This window comes from Epinephelus lanceolatus, chromosome 9 (genome assembly GCF_041903045.1).
Source record: "Epinephelus lanceolatus isolate andai-2023 chromosome 9, ASM4190304v1, whole genome shotgun sequence".
In the NCBI taxonomy this organism is placed as follows: Eukaryota; Metazoa; Chordata; class Actinopteri; order Perciformes; family Serranidae; genus Epinephelus; species Epinephelus lanceolatus.
Window position 1 is genome coordinate 13,749,449 of NC_135742.1, and position 23,316 is coordinate 13,772,764.

A 23,316-nucleotide genomic window follows, 5' to 3' on the forward strand; every position below is an offset into this window, starting at 1 on the left:
AACAAGATGATGATGTTTGGTATTTTTATATATGTACTGACAGATTGTGTTGTACATTAGATAGCTGAACATAATGTTTTTATTTGATTATGTAAAGTTAGTTTATATATTTATTTTTTCATGTTTAAGTCTATAAAGTAACTATTAATGTAATAAAGAATAGCTTTCATCATATCAAACATGCCCCAGCTGTAAGTAAAAGTCATTTTCACTCACACAGCTGTTCACTGTGTTATGAGGCCAAATTGGGGCATCATAAAAGGCAATGTTGTTTTACAGCAATGAATTCTGATTAATAGATTAAACATTAGGTTTTGTTACAACATGTCAGTTTGTTCATCCTGTATTTAACCCTTAGTACTGTGTGAACATTGGAAATAAATCAAATTAATTTACACCCCCCTCACACACATACGCAAAGGGATAAAGTCCATCCCATCCGCAAACATTAATGAGTAAACTTTACAATGAGCATGTCTCTCTCTTATGGGAGGTCACTCCAGCAGCTGCACTAGTCTTGCAGCGATCATTTGAGAGTCAGATGCAAGGATTTTTTACTTACATAAGCCTGGATTCATAAGCAAAACCACAACATTCCTGAACTTTGAAGAGAGCTCACTGTCTGGCACAACATTTAGGAGGATCAGTTTTCTGAAGACCTAATTCCAGGGAGGAGAATGATAAAGCAGGTGCTGATAGGGATCGTGTGTGGTGCTGTCGTGCTGACTGTGGGCATCCTAATTGGCCATTATGGCATCACCAAGAGCAGCAGCTCCGCACCATCCTGGGTGAAGGATGTGGCGAAGGATGTGGACGAGAGCTTCATTGAGAAGTTCTTGTCTGAGGTGGACAACATCCAGATTCAAGAAAATCTAAGGTGAGCTGATCTGTGTTGGTCAGTCAGTTATGGTTTTTTATTTTCTCAAGTGATAAAATAAAATAGGAAGTCAAAAAAGGAGTTAAAGTTTGGATTGTAGAAAATTTCAACCTCTATACAAGCAACTTAAGCATTTGTGTCTCAGTGTATAAAACCCAAAGGCTCATGTATATTGTATATGTCTAAATATTTCTTGAACAAGCTCCAGTGGGTCAGTTGATCCTTTCATGGTTTCCCCAAGGATCCACTTTAAATTCCTCCCAACCCTTTTATATACAGTACAGTATCCAAAACATCACAGGATCAACCCATTCTTTATCCTCATCTCTCTCCACAGGGAGCTGACCAAAGTGCCTCATATGGCCACCACAGCTGGAGACGAGCAGACAGTGCAGTATATGCTGAAGAGATGGCAGGACCCTGACACTGGTCTGGACCAGGCCTGGAGAGAGGAGTACATGGTGTACCTGTCCTTCCCAAACCCTAAGAAGCCCAACAAGGTCACTGTGGGTGAGTCAACAGATGAGTCAATTATGGTGTTAGAATGAAAGTGGGGACAGTCACACCGTCCTGCTTCATTCAGCATGTTTTTAAATGCTGAAATTTATAATTCGTCACGGAGCAGCGTGTAAGATTTAGTGGTATGCAGTGAGGTTTGCAACCAGCTGAAACTTCTCTTGTGTGCCAAGCGTGAACTCCTGGCTAGAATTTCTTTAGTGTTTATTGTTCAGGAGGTTTTAGCCAGGACCTGAATTATTTGCAGATGTCTCTTCCTCTCCAAAACAAATGGACCTGCTGATTTAAACTGGTAAAAAAAAAACACTAAGTAAAGCATCTCTAACGCTGCTCATGGAGGGGCTGCTAACTACGATGGCCTACGTGAGTTGCCCTGTCTAGAACCAGTGTTTGGTTTGTCTGTTCTGGGCTACTGTAGAAATATGGTGGTCCAACATGGCAGACTCCATTGATGAGGACTCACTCCCTGTGTAGATATAAATGTCTCACTGTGACGTAACGAAAAGACAAGGATTCTTATTATCAGGTGATTATACACTAATGAAAATGTAGTTATTCAACCCAGTCTCATTCCGAAGCCATCAAAATCCAGTGATTGGTTAGTGACTTGCAGCGTCAGACACTGGCAGTATAAATGACAAAATTGGCAGTATAAAAACAAAATTGGGGGGTGCAGCAAAATGCCACCCACCTACTTTTGTTTATACAGAATGCGCCTTTTTTGGGGCAATGGGGGGCGTGAGCAAGTAACAAAACATGTAGCTCAGTGTGTGACGTAAACAGTGACGTGGGAGGGAAGCCGCGGCTGGTCAGTCCTTCAGCGATTCTCTCACAAGTCGGCCTGTTCGTCACCATCCCCGTCATCTGACAGTTAATGGCCTCTTTGTTTGCGAGGGCAAGGAGGGCGTGCAATTTCGTGTCTCCCCAGTTGCTCATCTTTACAGTGTCTGTCAGGTTTGTGTTTCCCTCTTGCTACTAGCTGCTTGCTAATTCCTGCTATCAGCTGTTTCCTGTTTATCCACTGCCAGTGGCTCCCACATGTGGCATCATCAGCAGCTCCTCCCACAAGTCTTCAACAGCCCCTCCCATTGCGGAAGGCCGCCTTGGTCTGTTTAAACTAAAAGGGTCCCGCCAATATGACTACACTATGAGGTGGAAAATTGGGCACCTCGGATCAACTCACCAATGCGGCTCTGTGTGTCTAAACGCTCGTAGCTCGCTGGCAAAATGCCCCAACATTCATGGAAAATCTGGCAGTGTAAAAGGGGCTATAGTTTAACGGCGCTCAGAGGTGTCAGGGTGAAACGTGGCAGGACAAGAATGAGAATAAGGTGGTGAAAGTCCGAGTTGGACAGGTGGGAGGGTTTTGGTGGTTGTGTCCAACAAACATCGACTTTCACCCGCGACAGGCGTGTTCTTGTCCTGTAAAGTTATAAAGCCAAACCTTGTTCTTTTTTCCTAAATCTAACCACGCACGTTTGTTGTTGAAGGTAAAATAAAAAATGCTTAACTATGTTTTTATAAGTTTATAATCATCTGAAAATATGCATTTTTTTTTATTATTAGAATGAGCTGTTCATATTTACATACAGAGCGGGTCCTAATCCACTGAGTCAGCCATGTTGTTCTACATTAACCCAGAACAGACAAATCAAATACTTGCTCTAGGTAGGGCCGTTTGCATTTTCAGGTCGGCCACCATAGTTCTCCACACCTGAGCTCTATTGACACGCTTGGCACTCTGGTCAACTTTCACTTCTGCAATGTCACCGCTAGATGCCATTAAATCCTACACACTAGACCTTTAATAAAGTTATCCTTTAATCACAGTTTAAGAAAGTTTGATGATAAACTTTAATTAACCGGTAGCAGGTCAAACACAATGAATTCATGGAAATTGTCCAAAGGACATTTTACATTATAAGATGGAGTGAGTTTGACTTTATTACATGTGTTGTATGATTTACTGCATTGAAAGCAGACTAGTCACCATGAGTTCTTCATTTCAGTGGACCCAAAAAATAAAGTGCTGCACACTGCCAGAGAAAAAGAGAAGAATTATACTTCGGACCAGAACGATCCTGAGGTGGTTCAGCCATACGCTGCATACTCCCCTGCTGGAAATCCAAAGGTAAAAAAGCCATGTCCTGCATATCTTTTGTTTGAAGATCCTTTAAAGATCTTAGATCCTTCAGTATCTAATCACAAGCAGTTGCTTTATTGCATTTAACATCCCCCTGGCTGGCACCAAGCAAAGCTGACCGATGCATGAAATGTAAAAATCAGGAAAATGCCTATATAACATACAATTTAACTTTCAAATACTCCAAAGGAGAGATTAAAGAAGTGGTACACCAGCTTCTTACAATAAATGTATTTAGTTGTATGGATAGAGCAGCCCTACAGAACAGTATGTGCCCCATGATGCCTGCGGGTCCTGTTCTACAAAGTTATTTTAACCTCAAAGCACTGCATATGACTCTCTAAGTCCTTTTTTGATGTCAGGAATATAAATATAACTTCCTCTTGAGCTCATTTTTAGCCCACTACTTGTTTATCCGTCTTATTTCATTATGCCCTCCAGCATTTTATTTTTTATTTTGAGTATAGTCCTTTTTGAGTTATTAATACTTCAAAGCACTATGTGACATTTAGGGGCAGTGTAAGTACAGTGTATGATTGTGTTCTTTGTGTTTTTGAATATTAAGATAATATACTAAAAATAATAACAATAAAAAGAAAGTAAATCTAATTTCCTCTGTAAATGATAATTTCCCTACTTCGGGTAGGCTCATGTAATTTTGTTTTTGTATGGGTTTGTTTTTAAGAGAAAGCCAAAGAAGACTTTTTAAAATAAGAATAAGACAACGTTTATATTGGAAACCAAATCCGTAGCACTAAGCCAAACTCATGAGGCCATAAAGATACATCTGTGCGCCACACAGAAGCTCACAAATACAGTATAGAAGAAGCATCCTGTATTTTATTGCACAGATAAAGTATACAGTAGTATGGGCAGGTAACCCTATGCATAGCCTGTGTTTATGGGACTTCCTGTTGAAATGAAGCATGCATAATTTCAGGGAAGTAACTCACTGACACCATAAAAATCATGATTGTCTCACGTCTGTCTTATGCAACCTATCAATAGCGCTCATGACCTTTTGCTCCTTTCTTAACTTTCTGACTGAGGACAGATAAGGGACATTTACCCCTTGTTAAATAATGCATGAGTGGTGGTGCACCAAAATTAGGTCTGGAGCTTAAATCGATGTATCTGGTAACAAAAACACAACAATTATTATTTTCAGCTGATTATAAACTAATGAAAACATAGATGTGCATATTATACACCATTTCTGCCAAGAGATGCCACCAAATCCCACACGCTCACCTTTAAAAAAGAAAAGAGGGCAAGCAAAACAGAACAAAAATATGTCATGATAATTTGGAACGATCATTTCTCATTTTTTAGTCAAGGTCAGACAGGACTGGTGGATTACTGATGCCACAAATATGCATTTCCTAACCGGTACTGCATCCTCGAGGCTAAACATTTTGTTTGTCTTATCAAGTACTGATAACACTAGCACGTTGTGATGTAGACTGAGTCAATAAAACAACAAGAGACCATCTGTTAAGACTGACAAAGAGCGGTTGATCTGTGATGTTATCTGTGACCATCTATTTCAGGGGAGGAGGCGGCCATATAATGAGGCTTGTAATGAAAGAGGAGCCTGTGATAAGGAATAAAATAAAGTCTTTTATAAATCTGCAGTCAGTATTATAAAACAGTCTTTTTTTGGTCGGCATCATGTTTGAAATCACAGCACAGGAGTTTAGTGGAATCATTCTCAGAGAGCAGCAAAATGTTTTAGAAGACTGGGGAAAATTAAATAAATATGTTGTATATGTTGTGTACATGCAGTATTTCTTACAGAAAAATATTGTCCTATCATGTGTAGCTTAACTTTCCTCAGTGAGGATCTGAACTGTTGATTTTTCGGATGGTTTTAGGGGAAACTGGTGTACGCCAACCAGGGGAAGCCAAGTGACTACCAGCTGCTGAATGACACACTGGACCTGAGAGGAACCATTGCTATCACCAGATACGGTGGTGCAGGAAGAGCTGCGAAAGTGAGTGTTTTATTATCTTCTTTGCATCTGGTTCCCGTTTATAAAGACAAGCAGAGACTGTATATCCAGCTTTTAGTGCTTTGGAAAGTGCCATCAGTCAAGTCAACACCTCTAATCTAGCACCTTTTATTGAGATAGCAAAGATTATTGAGGACATAAAGTTACCATTTAACCAAATTAAACAAATTATTTTTCAAACGAGAGCAGAAAAAAAATATAAAAACTTTGCATGCTTTAATGTGCTGCACATTAGGCCTGAAAATCCAGAAGAAGGTATCCATTATGTCAGCAAGATTCAAAATAAGTTTCTGTATACAAAGTTAGCAATGACTCCAAATGAGGAAATGCATGAAATAACCACAGATTATCTGTAACTAGTCCATACCCATTGAGTACAGCATACCATATCATGACTTAGTCATACCAAAAATTAGAAATCACAACAACATTGGGCCACAGGGGGAGCCACAGCGATCGGTCACATTTCAGCCATTTTTAAGCATTTTTCTGTTGTTATAGCGCCACTTAGTTGCCAATTAGAGTTAAATTTCACCAGTCACCTTGAGGCGTCCTGTTCTACATATCTACCAAGTTTAGTAAAAATCGATATGGCGGTTAGGCCTAGATAAGAAATTAGCTCTCTGGCGCCCCCATTTTGTTTGATGGGGTCAATAATGGAGGGGTCCCCTCAGATTATGTGATGAGCCATGCCCTCCGCAATATTCATTGCCTTATAGAAGCTCAGTTTTACTAAGTTTTCCAACTTTTGCCAAGAGGGAACTTTAGATATTGGTCCCTAGATTATGTTCACCCAGTTTCATGCAGATTGGTCAAACTTCCTAGGAAGAGATCGATTTTAAGTGTTTTTCAAAAAATTCAAAATGGCGGAAAATCTATATAACCGGAAGTTATGGGTTCTTGAGGCAAATTTGTTCCTCATGAGGAGAGGCATCTCTGTGCAAAGTTTCATGTCTCTACAACATACGGGGCATGAGATATGCCCATTCAAAGTTTGCAATTTCAATCGGTTGCTATAGCGCCCCCCTTTGGCCAATTGATGTAATATTGCTTCATTCGCATCCTCCCATGACCCTCTACCACTGCGCCAAATTTCACATGGATTGACCAAGTCCGTGAGGAGTTTTCGTCATTATATAGTAAGATGTCATCATGAAATCATGCAAATCCAATGTCTAACTTTTATTCTTAAGAAGGTATACAACCAGTTGTGTTACATATTTCCACATATGAGCTACATAGTAACATGCAAATTAACATATAAATGGTATGCAAAAATGTACATTGCTCATTTTTTTTCTTGGTGGCTGGGTTGCGACTCAACAACGAACACAAAGACAAATATGCATTCATGGCAAGACTAAAAAAAGGCAATGGCCATCAGTAGAAATGGTTGCACTACAATGCTTCCAGGTGGAAATGCCTGTTATGAAAACTTCAATGAAAAGTGTAAATCATTAAATTATGACATAAAATTCAGTTTATAATAAACTACCACATGTGTTTCATGTAGGCCATCAATGCAGCACCCTACGGAGTCATTGGTGTGCTCGTCTACACGGACCCTTTGGACATCAACGACGGTCTCATGTCAGACATCAATGAGACGTATCCTCACTCCTGGTACTTGCCGCCCTCTGGTGTGGAGAGAGGTTCTTTTAAAACTGACTATGGAGACATGCTTACACCCTACCTGGCTGCCAAAGGTAACCAACAACTTGTGTAAAAATGGTACATAATGCAATATTGTTTTTCTTTTTTATTGTGTGCTTATTGCTGCTGCACTTTGGCTCCAATACAATCTGAGGAGGGGCTTTTACAAGAGCTACATAAAGCTTCCAACATGCATAAGTATAAACAACAAGTCACTTAATATTTAACTTTTCCATATAATCTCCACATTATGAATTATTTTCCAGAGGACACTTACAGAATTCCAATCGAGGACATCACAGGGATCCCTCCCATTCCAATTCAACCAATCGGATTTGAGGACGCCTACACGCTCATCTGGTTTGTAAATGGGCAAATCTGCTTGTGGAATTAACAAAGCTCAAAAACGTTGGCAATGAGCTCATTCTGACTTGTTTTATCGCTGGTCATTTCAGCGCACTAGGTGGGAAACCAGCTCCAGATACATGGAGGGGAGCATTCAACTGTACCTACAACTTTGGCGGCCCAGGGTTCAAGGATGATTCTGTTTTCAGCAACAGGTACTGCCACACCAATTCAGGCACCAGCTGTTTTTAATGCACCTGTTTGATGATGCAGCAGTATAGCAGCGGGACATGTCTTTGTCTCCAGTCTTTGTTGCTTCATATATCTAAATTTAAACCTCTTTTCCAGTGATGTGAAACTAGAGATATTCAACTATGAAGAGGTGAAGAACTCCTCCAATGTGATGGGAGTTATTAGAGGAAGTGTCGAGCCAGGTGAGACCGGAGACCGAGTCCTTATCAGCCATCATCTGTTTACAGCTTGTAATGACTGTGCTATGTGTGTACTCTGTGTGTGTTTATGTCCAGACAGGTATGTGATCTATGGGAACCACAGGGACAGCTGGGTTCACGGTGCCATCGACCCAAGCAGTGGGACAGCAGTCATGCTGGAATTGACCAGAGTGCTGGGCAAGAGGGTCAAGGAGGGTGAGGAGAGTCAACAGTGAATGAATGAATGACTGTCTTTTTTGTAGTCCTGGATAAAGAGTTAATCTCTGTTTGTCTATGTGGCAGGCAGCTGGAGGCCTCGCAGGTCCATTATCTTTGGAAGCTGGGGAGCAGAGGAGTTCGGACTTATTGGGTCTGCAGAATACACAGAGGTGATCTGCAGTTAATCTGCAAGAAGAAATAACTCTTTCTTTGTAAATGAAAAGATGGATTCATGAGCAATACACTCAGGAGTTTTGCTGATACAAGCTTTATTGGTCTGATTTGGCCATTAGCTCATGGTGGCTAATGGCTAATGTTAGCAAATGTTAGCAAACTTTAGATGGATATTTCTGTATCACAAATAAGGCAAGATAACTTTATTTATAGAGCACATTTCTTTACAAAGATCACTAGAGTGGCAGGTTACATGCTGCTTGTATACATGCCGACAATGACAAATATGATCTTGTCTTCAGCAATACTTCGCCAAGCTCAGTGAACGAGCTGTTGCTTACATCAATGTGGACATAGCTGTTTTTGGTAAGAAGCCCCACCTGCACTAAATGAAAATGATCTAATGCTCTGTACTACTAAAAGTCTTTGGGTTCACGTCACTGTGTGGATTTCAGGGGCGGCACAGGGGGCATGTCTCATATGTCCAAGTTTCATATGTGCCCCCCCACCCCAATGTTGGATCAAAACCTAGGCCCTTGGTTCATCTGGACAGATGCAGCCATTGTAGTTTGACAAATTATCACCAGTTGCCTAATTTGTTAATTTACATTGTTGCTTGATTAATGATTGATTTTTTTTTGGTCCTTGGATGTTTGTAGGAATGTTCTTGAAACCATCTTGTTGACAGGCATGAATTATTTTGTGGTACAAAATGTTAAGTGCATGGACAAGAATTCCTACAATGGCTGCCACTGTAGGCTGCGTTCACTCTGCAAGCCTTGATTGATGCTAAAAAACAAAACAAAAACATCTTCCTCTCCTCAGCCAACGCCACTCTCAGAGCTTCTGGGATGCCATCGCTACAGAACGTCATCTTCAAAGCTGCAAAACAGGTGAGCTGTTAGGGTGTTTCTCTACAGCTCTCTTTTTAGCAAAACCATTGTCCACACACCACTTTAATGTCACATTAAAGTATACTTGTTCTCCAGGTCAATACACCTGGACTGGACTCCACATCTCTGTACGACAACTGGATCCGATATGCCAACAAAACAAGCCAGGCCCATGGACTTATTCCCAAGTAATGAACTACAGTCATACCTTTCTAATTTCCTCAAGTACATTCAGTCCTGGGAGAGGAGTTATCACAGTTTTTATTCCAAATCCCTTATTTCTGCTTGAAAGTTTGCAAAACCACAGTATGTATGGCAGGTTTTTAGCTCACTGTTGACCTAGATCAAGAACTCTCATTCACAATTCGTAGTGGAGAAGAACAAGTAAATGAGTTGACTTACACCTTACATACAGTATCTAGTTTGTCATCTATATCATGAGTCATATATGTATGTTTTCCCGCAGAAATTTCAGGCCTGTCGCACCCTCAATAAAACATGCTTTTTGTTTCCTTGTCCTCCTCTGACAGGATGGGATATCTGACAGGAGCAGGGAGTGATTACGCTGCCTTCGTCCATTACCTGGGTATCCCCTCCATGGACATTTCATACACATATGACCGGGTATGAAAGACTCGCTGCCTTTGATTTACTGTGATAGATTTTTGTCTGATGCAATGTGAGTGCAGTATGTAGACTGTAGAACCTTTTATGATAACAATGACAATTTCAGAAGTTTTTCACCTGTAATACAGTTTGATTTTTGCACCTAAATGTTCAGACCAAGAAATGCAGCAGCAACAGATCACTTCAATCTGTGGTATCATATGGATATTTTTCTTCATACAGACTAAAACAAGTGCTCGGATTTATCCTGCGTACCACACAGCATACGACACCTTTGACTACGCTTCAAAGTTCATTGATCCAGGTGAGCAGCGACACCTCTCATGTCATCACATATTGGATTTTCTTGTGCAGCCAGTCAGTGGTAGAAATCTAACATTTTATGCCATGGTACTGCAGATTATGCTTTATTTTGTGATTTATCATTCAAAAATGTTGTATATTTTAACAAAAAGCCTCGTAATTCTAAATCTCATTCTACCACTGTGTCCTCTCAGGGTTTGTCAGTCACCAGGCCGTTGCCAGGACAGCAGGAAATGTCCTGATCCGACTGGCCGACAGCCTGGTGTTACCATTAAACTGCAGTGACTACGCTGAGACTCTGACTGACTACCTCAACACATCACTGGACCAATATCAGCAACAACTGCAGGATAAGAACATCTCCATGGGTACGCAGGACAGTTACATGTGTTTTAGGGGTGCAAGGGAATATTGCAGCACACAGCACACACTGATAGAAATAGTATGCAGGTAAATTAATTGTATCCAGGTTTTATGTTTCAGTATGTCAGGACAAGGCTGTGTCTGGTTCACATGGAGCAGTGAGTGTTTTTATGGCTCAGCCACGGCAGCTGGAATAATGACTCCCTGCATTATGTCCGACAATGTCTCTGACTGGAACTTGCATTAACTCAACTGCTCTATGTAGCAAGACATACCTGAAGTGCTGAAACAAAGTTCAGAGAGGCTGCACAGTTGATCTGTGTCTTCTTTCAGAACCACTAAAACGTGCGGTGGACAGCTTTCGAAAGGCAGCTGCCCATTTGGACCAGGTGATCCACAGTTCGGACCTGGCAAATGAAACGTAAGAGCACAAACTCGCATATATTGTTAACTCCTTTGCTTGTCTGCATAGCAATTAACGGCGAGTCTCTCTCTGTCTCTCTTCTTCAAGACCGCTGAAGGTCAGAATGATCAACGACCAGCTCATGCTGCTGGACCGAGCTTTCTTGGACCCTCTGGCTTTCCCAGATAAATACGCATTCAGGTATGAAACGTCAGCCTGATAGCCCAGGGTGAGTGCATGTTGGATTCTGGGGCTATATGCAAAATATAAACGTGATGCCATGTGCAGTTTGCTGTGTGCACTCCACTTGATGGCCCCAAGGTATACATGAGACATGAATATTGACACACAGTGACAGAAAGTAGTTTTGTTTTGTTTTGTTTTGTCTGACATGTCTTAAAAACAACTGGATAGATCTGCTGCTAAACATTAGCATGTACACTATATCGACACTGTGAGCATGCACACACCTAGCTAGCATAGCTGATTCTTGGTCTTGTCATGAAGACACCTGTAAAGCATTTATTCTATAATAAATTCCCTTTTATTTATTACACATGCTACATTGTTGGGGGTTCCCAGAGCTGTTAAACTCCTCTCCTCATGCCATGTTAGGGACCATGACACTGACTATCTGCGTCATTGTGGCTAAGCATATCTCTGTTAATTGTTCAGCTGCCTATCACTGTGTCATCACTCTTTATATGTTACACAGGCATGTTATCTGGGCTTCAAGTAGTGCAGGCAAGCCGACCTTCCCAGGCCTGGCTGATGCCTTTGCTAATGCTGAGTCATCAGGAGAGTCCAGCGCCTGGGACAATGTGCACTACCACCTATCAGTCCTGAGCCAGGCCATCGAGGGCGCTGCCCACACACTGATTGACGTCATATAGAGGACGAAGGAGGGAGGAACTACACTTGCTCAGGGATTTTTTTTATTTTCTTTTTTTTTATGAGCACTGATCAGGTCGACCATGATGCGACTATTTATGGATGATATTAAGTGAGGGTATTTAGGAATCACTGAACAGAGCTCATCATCAACCAGTAACATGAATATTCTATCTTTGTCACAGGATTAAAATATTTAAATATGATGAATGTTTTTATAATACCACTTCATTAAAGCTGAACCACTATTAAAACGGATGTTTTTTTTTATGTGTATGCCAACTATTAAAATTTGCTCCCACTTATATAGGTGAAAAGTGCCTGGTTACCTGCAGGATACTAATATCAGTCTTTCTATGTTAAGTGAAAAACAAAAATTACAATAACGAAGAAAATATCGATACGATTAACAAACATCCACCTTAGTAAGGCCATGTCCTTATTAAAGAAAAGCTCTTTGACCTTGGTCGTATTAAAGGAGCTCTAAACAATATTCAGAGCATGTCTATGATTCAGAAGATGTCTGCACATGGCTCTCAACATGAGGGTGGCTGAGCCAGCAGCAGCTAACAGCATCAACAGTGCTGACAGAGCCAACAGTGTTAACATGACAGGGGAACGCAGGGTAAACACTATGCTTCCGCGCCACTATCGTCCTGACCCAAGGTGGTGGGACGCCGTTATCAGTGTAAACCACCATATGAACGCAGTGCAGAGCAGCGGTGAGTAGCTAGCCAGTGGGATACACACACGTGACTAACATTCAAAAGCATTCAGACCACAACGATGAACAGAGAAGCTTGGATTACGACACACGTACAGAGGGAGCGTGACTTCATTCTCTGCTCAGGATGCCATTACTCCCCTTTATCTTTACATAGCAAGTTGTGGTTGGCAAATTATGTCTAGACCAGCTTTTCAATGCATGTTAGTATCTAACAGCAAACTAAAAGTTTCCTGTTCTCATTGAAAGATCTCTTTTTTAAATGATCAAAACTTTAGGGTCGTGACCATGGCATATGATGGTCATTTTTAATATTTCAAAGATCAAACAGCACATTTTTGCTCGAGCAAGAATGAGTCACAATAAATAAGGGACGATGGCTTGCTGATTATGCAGACATTTACGTCATCTTCCTGTGCCAGAACCATTTCATCTAACAGGAGCGGTAGACAGTTGTACCCCTGAGCAACCAGACTGTCTGTGAATGAGGACATAAGACAGACACTGCAGAGCCATTACAGCAGAATGATGCAATGTAAATTTACTGGATTTATGTTCCAGAAGTTATTAGATCACGATCCTTCAGTGCACATACTGGGTTGTGTGATGTTTAATTTAGAAAGACTGGTGCAAAGCTTTGTCATGAAGGCCTGTTAGCAACATTTGTCAGCTGTAGGATATCTGGCTATCAGCACTCTGATATGTAAATGTTCACAGCGTCATAAGATGACTATCTAAAGAAACTTAATCCCCTATACTGGAAATGCAGGTGCAAAAAATGCAAATCTTGCACTGACAGACCGCATCAAAAACCTGCTACGGGCCTCAACTGCATCCTGTTGCAGGTCTGGATGTGGAGCTGCAATACTGCCTCCTGCCACCAGGGGCCAGAAAACGCTTTGAGACAACCTCATGGGCCTAGTCAGCTTTTGGGATTACAAGTGTGGCTGTCACAAAGGCTGAGTGACAGCAGCTACACACCCAGTGAAATCAGCCGTCTGGAAAAGGGAATTAATTTCAAAGATTCATCACATGATAATGCTGCCAGTAATGCTTTAAGCCTTGATAATAGTCATGACGTGTGATGAAGAAGTGTAGAAAGAAAGAGAAAAGCTCCAGGGAGGAAGAAGCATGAGAAGCTGTCGAACTCTGACCACATGGGTTCTGTACTTTCTTTGTTGTTCAGGCTCTCCTGTAAACACAGATTTCTCAGGGACTGCTGTTTTTATCCAGGCCTCTTCCCCTCTGGTTAAAGTTTACAGAGTTAGTCACACCCATCTGAGTCCTTTGAGCCATTGCAGAAACACAACCTGGTGGTGACACTGATGTGTAATAAATAATAATGTGTGTTTGTTTGGGTAGGTGTGGGTTTAGGGTTTATTTTAACCCTGATTGCTCTACAAAAAGATGTGTCCCTTTGGTTTTTGGTTATTCTTAAGTTAGAATCAAGGTTACAAAGTTGGGTCAAATGAAGTTAAATGAAATTTAGCAGCACTGTGAGCTTTAAAATGTGCATTCAATGCAACATGAGACACCTGACAGAGCTCAGGTGTCTCACAAAAACTGAAAAATCCACATTTACTATGTCAAACGAAGACAAGAGTTAAATGTTACTGGCAGGGAATCTTAACGCAACATTTGCCGTTGTTTTCATTAGGGTATATTTATGTTATGTTGTCTGCCCAAACCACTTTTTGGATGTTACCTAAACTATACACTGACCTCATTAGTTCAGGATCCGTATTTCAGTGTTGTGCAGGAATGACTGGCTGTTTTGTTGGTGACACATTTATGGACGTTCCCCAGTATTTTTAGCTGGGGAATATTTACAGAGGATGGACTCTCTTTTTAGCAGTGCCGTACTTGACATTTACACAGGTTGACATTAATATTTTGCAGAACTGCCCAGAACAACCAAAGTCTGTCTGTTCATAGCCACACTGAGCAGTTTCGGTGGTGCAGCAGAAGCCAGGAGAGGAAGCACGTTGTAGCCTGAAGGTTCCTCACATGCAAATCTTTTGTGACGATTTGTCAGCTGCTTCCTTTATTGTCTGTTGTATTATGTGTGTAATCAGAATCCTGAGTATGTGGTGATGGATGTTGGCCTGACGTCATGTCTCTGATCCATGGTTCCTGCAGATCCTTGAAAGGTCTTTAAAGCATTTGATTCATTAATCTAAAAATAAGGATTTAGGTGCTAAAACGTGTGAAATCAATCCGTCGAAAATCTTAAGAATGCTAAGACATGGGAAAAAGGATTTCCAACTTGGCATGATGCGAGTCAAGGTCATGGAATCCGACATGTACAGTCACAAACTCGGCCAACAAACACCAGGTATTCCCCAGTTCTGTTCTATCCTCGTCTCTTTTACAAGACAAAAAAAAAAGTCACGTTTTATGTCACAATAAAATGGTCTCTCTGCCTGAAGGATGAATGAATTGGTTCTTGTCATTGTGAGTAGGTGTTCTAATATTTCTATGTCTCCCTTCAGAAAGAGATTGTTAATCTCAACAGGACTTACCTGGTTAAAAATGGATTAAACAATAAATAAATAAATAAATAAATACACATTTAAGCAAAACTGGTCCCTAACCCTTAGCAACTGACGTCGGTTCATGATTTTTTTTTTCTTTTATAGTCCTGAATTTTGGTTACTGTTAAACTGGTCTTAAAGTGCATACTAAGTGGCATTTAAATAGTCTTAAGAAGTCTTAAATATAATTTGCTGTAAGCTGTCAGAACCCTGCTAATTTGCTTTTACCAAAACACATGCACACACAGCAGGGATTGCTGTGGTGCTAAAAAATGAGTAGGCAGCCAGCCATGACTGAATGGATGAAACTTTTAGTCAAACATTACTTTTTAATATGACTTTTGTGAAGGACCTGTATTTAATGTGGAACAGTCACACGTGACTGATAACTGGTTCACTTCAGGGTCAGTAACAGTGGATATCCAACATGCAGTAAGAGCAGTGAGGTGGTAAAAAGGAGGACTTCCACAATATCTGTCAATCAAAAACAAAAACAGCAAAGGCAGGTGTTACTCGCCAGTCGCAGAGTTTATTCTTTTAAATATACATAGACTTTTTCCCCATATTAAATACCCCACCACCCTTCCCTCCCTCATCATCCCTCCCTCCCTCCTCCCCATTTCTCCCCACACTCTCAGTTCTCCGCTTTCTCTTTCCCCCGCCCCTCCAGAGAGAAAGCTCGTCTCGGCTGAAAAACACACTCTACTTTGTGCAGCATATTGCTTATTAAGACATTTGCGAAAACATAAATTAAAAATACTACAGCTTGTTTATTTTTTTCATTTTCTGCTCCAACATCAGACTGTTCTGAACAGAATCTAAAAAAAGAAGAGAAATTTATAAAAGAAAAACAGCACAGTGTCCCTCAGTCTGGCTACATTAAATGAACTGGATTCCCCTGTTTTTCATGACATGGTATGACCCTCCTGCCTTGAAGCGAACACAGCAGTCTGTACCATGATGGGTGAAATGGTAAGAAGAGAAATGAATTCTTCAACACATGTCCTGAGTTTGGTCAAATCATGTCAGTGTGGGTTTTTTTCCATCATGTGATAAATGACATGGGATCAAGATGGCTGCTTTGATTTCAGCCTTTGCTTTCACTAGTGTTTGTGTCTCTGCTCGTCTCCTCTCTGCTGGTCAGAAAGTGTGTGAGAAGTGGGGGAGGGGGGTGATCATTTTCTTCACCCCGCAATCAGGGATGTGCTTGTTGCTTGCGGCATTTTTTTTCTAAATCAAAAGTTTCTGCAATTATTGGTCCGGTGAGGCGGTTGGAGCTGCAGGCAGAGTGAAGGACAGTGTGATACGGCACTAGAGGAAAATTCAGGTGTTTAAGTCACAAGGCATGCATGTTAACACTGAACTCAGAAAGTCACCACCAAAGTGTTTCAGCTGTGACGTGTGTGTAGTATGTGCTGTGCATGAGTCTTGTCAGTCTGTTTTGGTGTGTGCGTCAGTGTTTGTGCATTTCTTTCTTTGTACAGGTGGTGTTGTAAAAGTCCTGCTTGTGCCTGCATGCTCTTACACACTAATAAGTGTAATATTTCTTAATATATTCAATGAATGGAAGATACAAGGAATGCAGTGTTTGTTTGAGTGACATTTTATGTCACTAATTTGTTTTAACTCTGAATTTTCAGCTGAGAATAAATGTATTAAAAGCGGGACTTTTACGATCACCAACACTGTATCATATGTGCACATGTGTCTTGTGTGCATGTGGCATGTCTCATCAAGTCTTATCAAGTTTTGTGTTCATCATTCTAGCAGTCTGTCTGTTTCCCTCCCTCCTCTTTAGGAAGCACAGGAGGGGCTGCGTTGGCGTCGGGGAGGGTCAAGGGGTCACGCTGGGGTCACACACGGGGGGAGTATTTAGGGTTTCTTGGCACCTCGGTGAAAGATTTCAGCTCATAAGGGATCCCTGTGTCCACTTCGATGGATTTGCGGGAGAATAGCAGCCGGATATCATTGTGCAAGTAGATCTTCCCAGATTTAGAGCTCTGGAATCTGAAAACCAAGAAAAATATTATTTAAAAGAAAGACACTGTAGTTCCTCTGTGTGCGACTCTTGCTTGTTTTTAAGTTATTCTTGTAATCTTATATTTCAAGACATCTTGACACAGGCACAATTTAAAGTCAAGTGATGCAGATAGGTGAAACCTCAGTCTTACCTGAGATGTATCAGGTAGCAGAGAATCTTCTTCCTGTCTAGCACTCCGCTCCCTGGAGATGCCTCGCTTTTCCCCTCCACCCCTTCCTCTACAGGCACCAGGAAGATGCGGTGCCGCAGGAAGGTCATGTGATTAACGGGCATGTCGCCAAAGTTATAGGTCACCAGGAACATCTTCACCACAGTTTTGTTGGGATTAAATAAGGTCTGAGAACAGATGACAGACTAAAGTCAGCATTTCGAACAGCAAAAATTAGACAGCTGGTGGTAGTTTCAAAATAAAGGCTAACTTTTTAAACCTGGACACTATTCTCCCATGTTTTTGTGTCTAAGCGACTAATGGAGACAACAATTTTTGAAACTGGTCCAGTATAGAGCAAGAGGGCTGCAGCCGACAACGATGAGACAGGCTCAGATTATTTTAAGCGTGTGACAACATTATAGCGAGGATCTCTATAGACATAGACCTTTTTAATTAAAGAGAGCAAGATCCTTTTTGTTTAACCAGAAACAGCCTTGAAATTGCTATCGCCAACCTCACCAGACTCCCTTTGAATAAACAGAAATTTTGTCATCGTTAAAAAAACTTCTTTCAAAGTCAACAGAAACAAAATAAAACTCACAAAAACAGTCTCGCTTTGTCTTTCCACTGTTCCAAAAATCACCAGCTCTGTGTTGCTTGAAATAAACCCTTAATTCATTCAGTTAGATGTGAAAATGTGCTGGCTCTATACACACCAAAATCACTGTTTATTTAAACGGAGTCTGGTGGGTTTGCCGACAGCAATTTCTGGGCTGTTTTTTGTCGCAGAGAAAGGATCTCATTCTTTAACAAAAAGGTCTATCTCCTCAGGGATCTTTCCACAATGCTGTCGGACACTGTCAGCTGCTGCGCGCTCGCTCAATACTGGACCAGTTTCAAAGTTTGTTGTCTCGAGGCTGCCTGGTCTTCTCTTGAGCAAAGAATGAGATGAGGATGAAGAAAAGATGAACTTACCACTTGAATGGTCCCTGCTTTGGGTATGCTGTATCCTTTCTTTCCAAGAGGCTCGAGGGATATCACACCCTGTGGGGGACGGAGACAGAGACATGGCTCTCATTAAATGTCCTCAATCACTGTGAGGGTGAAATAACTCATTCTTAGGTACATTTTAATAGCTGTGAACTTTGACATCAGGATCTAGATCTGGATGTAGAAGAAATATGCTGAAATGAAGCAGTGGAGCAATGGAGCAGCAGTGTAACAGCCCCTCAAATCACCACAGCTTTTCCAAAAATTTGACCCATCATTGCAGTTCCCCATGAGTTTCAGCACTTATAGCAGTCCCCTGCATAACATCACCAAACTTCTTTGTTTCTGGTAGTGAAGATGCAGATATGAACGACATGAACGTCTCGCATTTATCGACAAAAATGACTGCTAAAGACCTGCAAGGCATTCCCTGATGTTCTGCACAAAAGCTGAGGTAAACTGTTATGCACCATGTGCAACGCTGTGTGTGCAACGTGTGCAACACTACTTCTACCATAAAACCGTGAGAATGGCTGAAACTTGTAAACAACAGACAAGACAAATCTCCATGACAGAGGCTGTTGAATCCAGATCTTCTGCATGTACTTAAAGAATCAAGGTAAGATTGAATATGTGTGGTTAGTGGTAACGTTCGTGTATAAATCACAAACTCAGAGCAGTGCAATTTCACTCCCCCCTCGCAATTTTATTGCAAGAGAAAAGCCTAAAAAAATCGTAACATGCATCACAAAGCTGCCATAAAATCCTTTGAAGCATAAAGCATTTTAAGCCACAACAATCCCAAAAAAATGCCCGCAAATCCTAGAGGGTCTTTTAGTACGATAGTAATTTTTGGTTCGAGACACAACTATATAGGTTATGCACGTAAAACCAATGCCTCATTCTAAAATAACTACATCATGCTATAGTTACAAAGGCAGCGACGCAGGGAGTCATATAATGGTAAAAGTCAATTAACAGTTCAAAGTACTGAATCAAAAGAGGCCTTACATTCACCACTTTTATACACAGCAATTCAGAGTCAACATGAGGCATGAAGCTAAGAAAGTGAAAACAGCTGTTTTCCAAATGGTCCAGAGTCACAGCAGACACAGTTTAAGACTTGTTGAAAGCAGATCTGAAGTTGTTTACATATTTATGCTGGCCCTACCTTGCGAAGTACTTGTTTATCTTGTGCTGTATGATTATATATGTGATAAATATATAGTGTTAAGTGCTGATGTGGACAGATGTGAGAAAAGCGTCACGATATCTGCATGAATGGAAAAACACACTACATATTTTTTACATCTGGTTCTGAACAGAGAAGCCAACATCAACCTTGGTGAAGCCAATTCTGTTTCTGGAGTTTGTTCCGATCTCTAATTTTGCATTGTTTTTCTTTCAATGAGTGTATTGTTTTCACACAAGCAAACACACTACCTGCCACGTGCAAGAAAGTGTGTTGGTTTTTGTTTGTTTTTTTGTTTGTGCTTGACTAAGCGTGCACACAATATCTTTCACACACACACACACACACACACACACACACACTGACCAGGAAGGGTGAGGGTGCGCTGTGCTCTGAGATGTCGTAGTATGTAACCTGCACCGGCAGGGTGACGTGCTGTGGGCAGTAGGAGCCGCTGGCACCGATCTCTGCCGTGAAGCCTTCGATCCGGCCTGACGGGGAGAATCGTCCCTTCAGAATGGACTCCTGGAACACCAAGAGAAAGAGAAGAGAGTAAACAGTCGTGAACAGGAGCCTTTTTAAAACTCTTTATACTGTAAAATGTTGGTTTAATTAGGGAGCTGAGCATTTACTGCTGCACTCTGAGTCACGCTTGGCCAAAGATTCAGATAAAAACACCTTTGGACGGTGAGGTCCACAAAGTTCTACATTTTATGTATTTTTGTAATTAAAACAAAAGCAGTGTTCACAATAATAAAACGTGCACCTGCAGGCCCACAGCGTGAGCCAAGAGGAGGATATTTTGAACACATTAGTTCTTCAACTAACATTATTACTCATTTTACCTTGTTTTATTGGCAAAGTTTTATGATCCACTGTCTTAAATTAGCTACTCTAAGAAGTAAAACAAACATCATAGATAACTTCACATGTCATTTTGGGCACTGACTTATATTCTGCACTCACTGTTAGTCCTTACAACCATAGGCAAGGCTCTGCAACAATTAAAACAAACAGCCAGGCCTGTTCAACACACAAAATAAGATTTCAGCTCTGCTTCTCTCATGTATGTAAATGGTAAGGACAAAAAATTAGGAACATCTCTCGATTTAATGTTCCCACCTGTAACCATGACCTAACTAGTGTGCATAGACTTCACATATTTCTGACAATGTCACCAAAAACTGATTGTACAGATGGCCAAAGAGTGTGTGTCTACCTGGAATGGCTTTACATTGGTTAAGGTTTGGGTTTGTCTGTCAACACCGTGTAAACGCGGGCACCATTTTTGACCTGCAGTGAAACTTATAAAATAATGTTTAAAATGTGTACCTCGAAGTTGCCAAGTAGTGATCTGCTGATGGAAGATGAGGGCCAGCTGGAACGTGTGGAGCGGCCGGTGTCTGTGTGTCTCCCGCTGCGCAGCTGCCGACTGAATATGACCACAAACACATACAAAACAGACTGGTGGTTAGTGGTTAAGATTACACTAATTTAGTCTCGACCGACATCTCACATACTTCTGAGTGTGTCTGAGTATTCAGCTACAGACAAAAAATGTTGACTATGTTGACTTTGCTGCAGTCGGTCTGGCTGACATTGAACTGATTTCATCTATACACGTGTGCATTCTTACACTCTGACCACGCAACATTGTTCTCTTTAAGCTGTTGTTGGTAACTTTTTAATAAAATTTTATAAAATATAAAAAATAATAAAAATAATAAAAAAAAATGTGTCATATTTATAGAGCTGTCACTTTTTAGTAGAACATGAGACAGTCTGTGAAAAAATCATATTCCTCTGCCTCCTTTCAGTGCTTCTAATGGCCTTACCACACATGAATAAACAACCAATAAGAGCTGAGGAGTCTCTAACAGCTGTCCATCATGTCAATCATTCCTCGTGAACTGCGGTCAACTGCCAAACTAGGTAGCGCTGATTAAATATGAATAAACATTCTGTTGCTGTATTGCCAATTCCTTGCCTCAGATGTTTTCAGAGACATATTTTAGTGTACAGTTTAGCTCTAAAATGAGAGAGATTGTGAAACAGTCAAGCCAAAACCAAGCACCGCCCATCAGCCGGAGCAAAGTTTCTCATTTTACAGCTAAACAGTACACTAAAATATGTTTCTGAAATGTTTCTTTGAGGCAAGAATTTAACAATGCAGTAACAGACTTTTGATTCATATTTGGTCAGCGCTGTGTAGTTTGACAGTTTGACCACAGTTCACGAGCACTGACTGACACGACTAACAGCTACGTCAAAAACACACGAAGAAGATGTAGAAGAGCTATGAGGAGGAAGAGGAAGATGATTTTTTTTTCTTCTTAAAGACGATCTTTCTCATGTACTGCTGTGTACTGTGTGGATGTAGTGACAATTTCAGCAAATATAGCAAACAGTCATTTTCAGAAAAGGTCCCACCTGTAACTTTAATCCCTCTTTAAAAAACCCTCGTCATTCATAAATAAATTATATAACTTGGTTGAAAATATGAAGGAACACTCACCTTTTCAGCCGCAGCCCACTTTTTAGCCGTCTCCCTGATCTTGTGCAGTCTGTGGCGGTCTGAACAAAGAGAGGACAGAAAAAAAAGGAAATTATTACTTGGTTTTCTCTGTTAATATACTAATTTAAGTCAGCCTATAGCTATTCACAAATGAGCAACTTGCTTGAAATGCTAAAAAACGTAACTCCTAAATACACTCAGAGAAAATGAAGATATTTAAATAAAGAAAAAGTGGCCGTGTGTTAGTGTTCCTGTGTTCCCGTGAGAGTGATTTATATGTGTAGCTGTGTATTTCAGGTGTCCGCTTACTTACTGAGCACTGACTTTTGGATGTTGCATCACACGCATAAACATTCCCCATTTCCAGGCTGCCGTTCATCGTAAAGGCCACCCAACTGTCAGGTGACTCGTCACTAGCCAAACCTATGCTACCTGCTAGCCATTTGCTCACAGCAAAACTTTCACTCATGGTTAGCTTCTTGTCAATAGCTAACCTTTGACTACACTGGCTCTCCACAGAGCCCAGGGCTCTTTGTCAGCTCGTCGTCTCATCGTCACACTCGATTAAAACCACAGACGGCATCTTAGAATATCCTCCCGTCTCCCCTTTCTGTGTCTCTTAAATATCTTTTTCTAACCTTTATTTGCTGAAATATCCCTGTGACAGTTGAGCCCTGCTCCTTTTCTTCCTTTCACTGTGCTTTCTGTCCCTAATTTATGTCCTTGAGTCTTTCTTACGTCTGTCTGTTTCTCCCTGTGCTTCCCTCACCAAACACTAAACAACTCTCGTCACAATGAGCCCACCACTGTATGAAACCTAACCAGTGAACTAGTGAACCCCATTGTCATCATTTGCACACTCCCATCCCACAAACACACACTCAAAGCTCTTTCTGGCCTCCCAACGTTCAAAAATGGCCATTTCACTTCCAGAACCATTTTTTTAAGCAGGATGTATGTGCATGTGTGTTTGTGTGTTTGCATCTGTGTGTGTTGATGTGTGTGCATGTGTATGAGAGACACAGCACACTCATGTGGGGGAACAATGGACGCTCCCTCAATGGGCTTTATTCTGGAGCTACTCAGCCTGTTCCAGCGTGGCGTGATAATGAGCTGGCCATCACTTCATTCTTTCACTTTTACTCATTCTCTTAGTTTCTCTGTATTTATGTCTCGGCCTCTTTTCCAGGATTGTCAAGGTTCACAGATGTCTTATCATCAACCACTGGCCTTTAACGGTCACTACTTAATCTGTTTTCAGTGTTTTAGAAGCTCGTCTGTGTGGTGGTCAAAACGTTTTTGGTCTAAAAGCGTGGTAT

General features: G+C 41.1%; 2 protein-coding genes across 4 annotated transcripts in view; one reads left to right on the forward strand and one right to left on the reverse strand.

The window, feature by feature from the left end:
- Positions 1 to 475: 475 nt before the first annotated feature.
- Positions 476 to 12,104, forward strand: naaladl1 (N-acetylated alpha-linked acidic dipeptidase like 1). Its single transcript, XM_033618817.2, has 19 exons — positions 476 to 877; positions 1,215 to 1,387; positions 3,403 to 3,524; positions 5,411 to 5,530; positions 7,062 to 7,254; positions 7,468 to 7,561; positions 7,657 to 7,761; positions 7,895 to 7,980; positions 8,074 to 8,193; positions 8,281 to 8,366; positions 8,673 to 8,736; positions 9,196 to 9,263; positions 9,360 to 9,451; positions 9,794 to 9,887; positions 10,113 to 10,194; positions 10,388 to 10,561; positions 10,890 to 10,977; positions 11,068 to 11,160; positions 11,675 to 12,104. Exons 1-19 carry the CDS (start codon positions 678 to 680, stop codon positions 11,850 to 11,852), a joined length of 2,232 nt encoding a protein of 743 aa, XP_033474708.1. The 5' UTR covers positions 476 to 677; the 3' UTR covers positions 11,853 to 12,104.
- A 3,513-nt stretch (positions 12,105 to 15,617) lies between these two features.
- atosb (atos homolog b) overlaps positions 15,618 to 23,316 on the reverse strand; it is a 34,071-nt gene continuing 26,372 nt past the window's right edge. For all 3 annotated transcript variants that reach the window (XM_033619601.2, XM_033619598.2, XM_033619597.2), the window contains 6 exons: positions 21,998 to 22,056; positions 20,815 to 20,914; positions 19,849 to 20,007; positions 18,276 to 18,344; positions 17,280 to 17,485; positions 15,618 to 17,115 (listed from right to left, as the gene is read on the reverse strand). In XM_033619601.2, the coding sequence (XP_033475492.1) occupies positions 16,962 to 17,115; positions 17,280 to 17,485; positions 18,276 to 18,344; positions 19,849 to 20,007; positions 20,815 to 20,914; positions 21,998 to 22,056 (747 nt within the window). In that variant the 3' untranslated portion in view covers positions 15,618 to 16,961. The remainder of the gene's footprint in view (positions 17,116 to 17,279; positions 17,486 to 18,275; positions 18,345 to 19,848; positions 20,008 to 20,814; positions 20,915 to 21,997; positions 22,057 to 23,316) is intronic.